Raw genomic sequence first — 8,016 nt, 5'->3', positions numbered from 1 at the left:
GAGGTGACGAGAGCCTGAGTGACTGTGCGCAAAGCGTCCCGGTCCAGAAAGGGGCGCAACTGGTAAATCAGGCGCACCTGATAAAACGCCCCCCTGGTCACGGCCGACAAATGATCTTCCAGTGTCAGCCGTGGATCCAGGAGGACTCCCAGATTGCGCGCCCTCTCTGAGGGGGCCAAGGATTCGCCCCCTATAGACATATTGGTGAACCTTATGTCAGTCAGAGCTGGAGGGGACCTTGGAGGTCTTCTAGTCCCATCCCCTGCTCAAGCAGGAGATCCTATACCATTTCAGACAAGTGGTTGTCCAATCTTTTCTTAAAAACTTCCAGTGAGGAAGCACCCACAACTTCTGAAGGCAAGCTGTTCCATTGGTTAATTGTTCTCACTGTTTAGGAAGTTTCTCCTTAATTCCAGGTTGCTTCTGTCCTTGATTAGTCAACATCCATTGTTTCTTGTTTTGCTTTCTGGTGCTTTGGAAAATAAGTTGACCTCCCTCTTCGTGGCAGCCCCTCAAATACTGGAATACTGCTATCATGTCACCCCTAGTCCTTATTTTCTCTAAACTAGCCATATCGAGTTGCTGCAATCATTCTTCATATGTTTTAGTCTCCAAGCCTTTAATCAACTTAGTTGCTCTTCTCTGCATTTTTTCCAAAATCTCCACATCTTTTTTCTAATGTGGGAACCAAAACTGGATGCAGTTTTCCAGGTGTAGTCTTATTAAGGTTTTATAAAGTGGTTGTATTAGCTTTTTTGGCTGCTGCTGCACACTGCTGGCTCATACTTAAGTCATCATCCACTAAAATAAGGGTATCCATGGACCAGTACTGGGCCGCGGCATGCCAACAACTGGGTCACACAAACAAGCAAAGCCCCATCTGCAGGATGCAGGCAGCATGCAAAACTACACCCCCTCCAGTCCATGGAAAAACCTTTCTCCATGGAACCGGTCCCTGGTGCCCAAAAGGTTGGGGGCTGCTGCACTAGGACTCCAAGGTCCCTCTCACAATTACTGTTTTTTGAGCCAGGTTTCACCTAATCTGTACTCGTACCTTTGGTTTTTCCCACCTAAATGTAAAACCTTTCTTTTCTCCACCTTAAATTTCATTTTGTTGGATAGGGCCTATTGTTCAATATATACACATATATACAATAGCTATAGAGTGTTTGCTAGTTTTTTTAAAAAATGTATTTTCTTTGGGGGGGGGAACAAACAGTTCAGGAAGCAGAATAACAAACATACGGGTACATGACACGAAGCAGTTTTACATTGTTCCACTTATTTCTAAAAACTGCATTACCTCATTGTATTAGAAAAGTATGCTTGAGAGAGCAGAAATATTCATGATACAAGTAGTCCTCGGCTTTCAACCATTTGTTTAATGACCGTTCAGAGTTACGACAGCAGTGAAAAAAAAGTGACTTCTGACTAGCTTTCACAGTTATCACCACAGCATTACCACAGTCCCCTGATCAGACTTTGGGTGCTTGGCAACCGGCATGTATTCATTTTAAATCTTCTTAGGATGCTTCTGACAAGCGAAGTCAATGGGGAACGTCGGTTTTGCTTAAAGACCACACGATTCCTTAAAAACTTCAGTGAGTTGCTTAACAACCATGGCTAAAAAAAAGGGGGCACAGCTCATTTAACCACTGCCTTGCTTAGCAGTGGACATTTTGAGTTTCGTTGTGGTCATAAGTCAAGGACTGCCTGTAATATTGAGGTTTATTTCAGCCTAATGTGTGCTGTGGTTAACAATTAACTATTGCTTCCTGTAATGTGTTTATTTGAAAATGCCTGGGTGTCTAGATAGTTGAGCACTGTGAGCCTAAATATCATTGGACTTCATTGATTTGTTAATGATGTTGCAGGCTTTTAGCTGCAATTCTATGCATTCTTAATTAGAAGAAAGCTTCACAGAATCGAGTCAAATATATATATCTATTTTCAGGGTCATTTTGTATTGTTTCCCCCCCCTCCTCTGCTGCTTATTTTGCTAATGTTCAAATTCTCTGAAGTTTACTTAACTTTCTTTTTAAGCTGACAAAGATTTTTGTTAGTTGGAGTTTTTAGAAACAATAGCAAATAATTCTTGTAATAACAAATATAAAGGCATCCTGCAAAAGCTTTCTAAATGAGAGGTTGCTATGCCAATCCAGCCACAAGAGCTTATAATTGACACATTTCTGGGTGTCTTGTAACAATCATCATAACATCTTTTCTTAGATTATCGGGAGGATGAATGGCTGTATATTAAAAAGAATTACTGAAATGTTCCATTAAAAAGAAGAAGAGTGGTCTTTCTTACCAATTTAAGAATTATTCATCAAGTCTGTTTTCTTGCAAGTTTTATAATAGATCTTTACCTTTTTTACTGCATACGGAAATTCTTCCCAATCTGACTCAAAATCTTTACAAGTATCTGTTCTTGTTAAAATAACATTTATAAATGAATGAAATTAAATGCAAATTTTCACTAAAGTGAAGCTCAGTGGGGAAAAGAACTATGACCCGGGTATACATCTCATCTTGCCACTAAAAACAATTGATTCTTTTTACAGAATAACAGAGTTGGAAGGGACCTTGGAGGTCTTCTAGTCCAACCCCTGCTCAAGCAGGAGACCGTATACCATTTCAGACAAGTGACTGTTCTTTAAAATCTCCAGTGTTGGAGTACTCACAACTTCTGGAAGCAAGCCATTCCACTGATTAATTGTTCTCACTGTCAGGAATTTTTTCCTGACTTCTAGGTTGGTTCTCTCCTTGATTAGTTTCCATCCATTGTTTTTTGTTCTGCCTTCAGGTGCTTTGGAGAATAGATTGATTCCCTCTTCCTTGCGGCAGGCCCTCAACTGCTATCATGTCACCCCTAGTCCTTCTTTTCAATAAAGTAGACGTGTAAAGAGCATTAAATAAGAAGCCCTGGCAGTTGGCCCCATCATAATGCACCTGTATCAGGGCCCCAAGCCAGCCATCAGAACCAGATTTTAAGGCTTTTCCGGAAGTTTCCTGCCTGAGCAGGGGGTTGGACCAAGGCTTTTCAACCTTTTCATCTATTGTACCACTTTTAGGATATGGCAATATCCGAGTACCACCAGTCGCCTAGCAAGGTGTCAAAAACTTGATGACCAAAAAAAAGGGAAAAAAAGTGATAAAGTATAGGTAGTCCTCGACTTACAACAGTTCGCTTAGTGACTGTTCGAAGTTACAATGGCACTGAAAAAAGTGCCCCCCAAGGCACAGCCGAGCAAGACACCTGCCTGCCCACCCGGCGGCGCTCTTCCTCCTGTCCGAGGTTTTCATTGTTGTGAGCTTTTCTGTTGAGGATTGGCAACCGGGGTGGGGTGGGAGGTGTTTGGTTTTTATTTCCCTCGTCTGCTGGGTGGTTGCAGCAGGTTTTGGTCACTTCATATGACCCTGGGACAGTGTGACCGTCATAAATATGAATGTAAATCACAGTGTGACCGTCATAAATATGAATGTAAATCACAAGACCCTGGAGATGCTGCAACATTCCAGCTGATCAGCGCTTCTTCTGGGCTCAGCAGAAGCGCCAGGATCAGTGCCGAGCTCCAGCTGGAGTCTGGCGCTGATCCTGGCGCTTCCGCTGAGCCCTGACAGCCCTGCAGCTCCAGCCATCTCTCGCTCAGGCTTGTGTGATGCTTCCACTGGTTCAGCTCATTCCCCTCCCCCGCTACCACTTTTCTAGGATGGTCGCGTACCACATGCCAGGTGCCAATGTACCACAGGTGGTACCCGTATCACTGGTTGAAAAGCCCTGGACTAGAAGACCTAAAAGATCCCTTCCAACTTTGTTATTCTGAGACCAGGAGTTTGGGGGCAGACGTCACCATATTGCAAAGGCCAGGAAAGAAAAGGCTCTTCTCCTGGACCCTACAGCTGAAATCCTTTGGCAGATGGGATCCAAATAGGCCTCTTCCGTGGAGTGAATGGGATGGGCTAACCTCATTGAGGTGAGATGGCTCCTCAGATACCCATGCCATAAAAAGCTTTAACGGTAACGACCAACACTTTGATTTGGACCTGGAAGCAAACATTGCTTTGAGGTCTAGTACAATAATTTAAAAATACAAATTAGCAGTATTGAGATAGCCTTCAGGCCGTCTTTGTTTTATGGACTTTTACAGGGACCTTTCAATAGGAAACAATCCTACTAAAAAAATATTGTGTTTCCATTGGTTATCTTCTGCTTCTCATCCTTTTTTTAAAAAAAAAACCAAACACCTCGTAACAACACTTTGCTAGTCACAAAAATAGAAACCACAATACAAAATTGCTTAATTCTTCATCTGTTTCATTCATTCATTACTTTCGATGAGGCAAGGACGCTTCCTCTTCACACGTTGTGGGAACCACCACATTATTAATTAAACGTGTTTTGAACATTGTATTTTTTTTTAACACTAAATTACGGCGGCTGCATAAATTCACTGCAAAATGGAAAAGGTTATGCAAACGCAGTCCTGGCTTATGAGAAGATTATGATGATTAGACAACCATTGATTGGAATTACATGTAGACTTCCCCCCCTCTTCCCTCCCCCCTTTTCTTGTGGCTCCCCAAATCGTTTGTAAAATTGTGATGCATTTCCTTCAGGGTTCCTTCTCTTTCCCGCCACCCCCTCAATTCTTCCCTTTGCTTTCAATGAATAGCCTGCAGACTAGAGGTTGATTTGTTCTACATAAGCTTTGCTTTGACTGCTCTCATTACTTGCAGTGGGTGTGTTGTACTAAATCATAGGGTAAGGCTTGTGTTTCTTGAGTCAATGACTGAAGTAATTTACATCATTAGGAGGTAAAAGAACAAATGGGGTGCAATTGAAGAGCTCTGGAAATCAGGATAGTTGTTTTTTTTTTAATTAAAAATCAACATACAGACAAGACCACTGGATCAGATAGGAATAAACACTTCCAAATATTAACATAGTAAGCTATTGCAGTTAAGAGAATACCCACATTTCAATAATGACAGGCAATATTTTATAGTTAAGTTAAACTGATCTACCCAGTTTTACAACCTCTCTCACAGATACGCAGATGAAGGTTTCAGGCTTTACCTTTTTAGAAAGAAAAAAGGATCATTTACTCTATTAGTTAATATTCAGGGGAAAACTGAATTACAGGAAGACTCTGTAAAGGTTATCAGCGAATTATTTGTTTCTACTTGTGGTCTAAAGCATATGCACCCATGTGAAATGTTTCACAACTGCCTTGGCATTTGTTTCTCCACGTTGTGGAAAAACCAAATGTAACCTTTAATTACAATCAGCGACTAAAACCAGGTGTAAATGACATTTTCAAAAGGACAGTGTGATTTTACTGTAATTCTTAGGAAAGGGGTACAGGTAGAGAGTAGAATATTTTTTTAAAAAATCCTTTCTGTACAAGAAAAGATAATGCTTGGGAAATTATCTGTAAACATAAAAGTTTGAGATGCTGTGCATAATACCTTAATATCTGGCCTAACATCCTTTTAATTGTCTATTGCAGGGGTGTCAAACTGCCGGCCCATGGGCTGGACACGTCATGTGGAAGCTCTGCCCACCCCATTGCCAGCAATGGCAAAATAGTCCCGATACGTCGCACGACGTCACGTGACGTCGCGAGTTTGACATGTCTGGTCTATTGTGTTGAATGAGATAGAATAATGTAGTGTGTATAGTGTCTGTGTGTGTTGGAGTAGTTTAAGATCGTAACTAAATTGTTGAACTGAGATTAGGAAGACACAAGTTCAAATTCCCATTCACAATGTGATTTTAAGCCATTTGTAACTTCTCGGGTTATCTTATATTACAGAACTCAGTTATATTGCCTTGCTTCCCCCTATGATAAGCAGGATATAAATGTCCTGGTAAAGGAGGTGGTCCTAAATTGGGGACTATAGATTATAAGGGACACCCCAAATTCCATCTGCTGTTGAATTTTACCATGAAAAATAACTGTGCTTGGGATGGTTTTATGTCCTAGTTATCAAAGGCTCACCAGTCCAAGGCAAAGAAAGGAAATCTGAAGTCTTAAAGCTGTCCATCAGGGATGAACTTATGGCCTACAAAACTGGTCACAGGTCACAGATCACAATCTTCCCCACCCAACCCAGGAGCATGAACTTAGGGACCTTAGAACAGAGGTCCCCAACCTTTTGGGCACTGGGGACCAGTTCGGTGGAGAGAGGTTTTTCCATGGTCCGGAGGGTGCGTGGTTTTGTGTGCTGCCTGCATCTTGCGGATGGGGCTTTGCTTGTTTGTGCAGCCCTGTTGCTGGCACGCCACGGCCCAATACTGGTCCACAGTATTAGTTTCAACAGATTAGTTTCAACATAAGAGTGACGATATTCTCTGTTTTGGATACTAAACTAGCAGGAGTTGTTCTGCAGCCTTGTTAAACTGAGTGGGAGATGAACTGGAGCAGAACATTAATGATTGCACCAGTTCATGGAATGTCACCATAACAAGATTGTCAACTATTGTTTAATCTACAAAACTGGAGACTTTTATAATGCAATTTTTTAAGGGGAGTAGCATTCCAAGAGCAGGGTGGTTGGGACCAGGTAATAGAGAGGTGCTACTGAAGACAAGGAAGCAAACTGGAGGGTGGATGGCATGTGTGATGTTGAGTCAGTTAGCTAATCAGCTGGTTTGCTAGGTGGCACAGTGATGGAGATGAAGAGGACTGTGGTTCCAGGCTCTTGTGGTGCTGTTCAGCGAGTGGAGGTGGCCACTGGTGTCAAATGTGCTAGGTATGCCACTGTTAAGGATCAGCAATCTATTTAGCTGATAGGTTCATTCATATGAGAACATGTCATGAGTGTACATACAAATGGTTTCCATCTGGGCATACGCAATCACAGAAATATGATTTCTGTGATTTCTGAAGAGGAAACTTCTCCAATCTCTGTATCTTCTACCTCATGCTGGATTTTCTTTGTCTACCTCAATCAGCATGAGACTTTCTGTGGAACAGTGGACTATTCTTCCAAAAAAGTGGGCAGCCAATAAATTTAACAAACAGATAAACAAATATACACCCAGTTTCTATTTATTTTTTTTTGCAATTAAAGGATTTTTTTTTAATAGCTGAGGGTATTACAGCATCATGGAAGTTGTCAGAGGAAACAAAGTGCTACTTATGGACACTTTGTCGACTATTTCAACATAACTACTATAGGAAGATGGTCTAAAGAAGTGCTTTCTTTTCCTATTTCTCCCCTCCCCCATCTTTTTCAATCTTCTTCCCCATTCATCATCCTGCTGTCTCTTAACTACCCTGGCATTATATAGAGCATACAAATAAGAGAGACAGGATGTGCTGTAAGAGCACTCATTATTCCCATTAATGCTTTTACTAGAAGAAGCCATTTCCTCTGTATCAATAATGTATACATGTGCATTTCAAATCCAAAATGAAGAAGGGGTTTAAAGGTGCTACATCTGCACTGAAGCTAAAGTCTTTATGTTCATTAGAACTGATTTGTGCCAGGCCTTTGAAAAGGAATCACTCTATCAAGCAATTTACTCCAACTTCAGTCTCCTCCAAAAGCGGATTATACTAGGTGTAAATCAGAGTGTGGGTGAGAGAAAGTTCACCCCACTGAAGCCTTAAATGGGCTTTCACATCTCTCTGATCCAGAGAGGTTTAGAAAGTAACATCCAGTTAATGATCTAGTCTAGTTTCTAGAAATATTTCTATCATTCTACTATGGTTCATTTTAAGGTTGTACTTTGATATATGACATTTTTTTAACCTAATACATTGATGTTGAGCTAGATTGCAGAATTAAGGCTTGCCTCTAGCTAAAACTGGCTCCCTGGTTTACCGAGGAGCTAAGAGAGATGAAGCACCGGAAAAGACGCCTAGAGAGCAGTTGGAGAGCTAGCCGAACCGAATCCGATCGAGCACAGGCAAGGATGCAGGTTAGATCCTACCTAGTGGCGATGAGGGTGGCGAGGTCTAATTACTACTCCACCCTCATTGCGTCATCAGATAATCGCCCGGC

The 8,016-nt window shown here is 41.6% G+C and overlaps 1 protein-coding gene across 1 annotated transcript in view; it reads left to right on the top strand.

The window, feature by feature from the left end:
* Positions 1–6,676: 6,676 nt before the first annotated feature.
* Positions 6,677–8,016, top strand: part of LOC107296656 (membrane-associated guanylate kinase, WW and PDZ domain-containing protein 1) — a gene marked incomplete at its 3' end in the record, with an annotated part of 18,625 nt that continues 17,285 nt past the window's right edge. Inside the window, exons 1-2 of the mRNA XM_015826002.1 lie at positions 6,677–6,759; positions 7,484–7,590. Coding sequence (XP_015681488.1) covers positions 6,677–6,759; positions 7,484–7,590 — 190 coding nt within the window. The remainder of the gene's footprint in view (positions 6,760–7,483; positions 7,591–8,016) is intronic.

This window comes from Protobothrops mucrosquamatus, unplaced genomic scaffold, assembly GCF_001527695.2.
Source record: "Protobothrops mucrosquamatus isolate PMUCROS unplaced genomic scaffold, P.Mucros_1.0 scaffold2927, whole genome shotgun sequence".
Taxonomy (NCBI): Eukaryota; Metazoa; Chordata; class Lepidosauria; order Squamata; family Viperidae; genus Protobothrops; species Protobothrops mucrosquamatus.
This window is presented reverse-complemented; position numbering and strand designations above follow the sequence as displayed.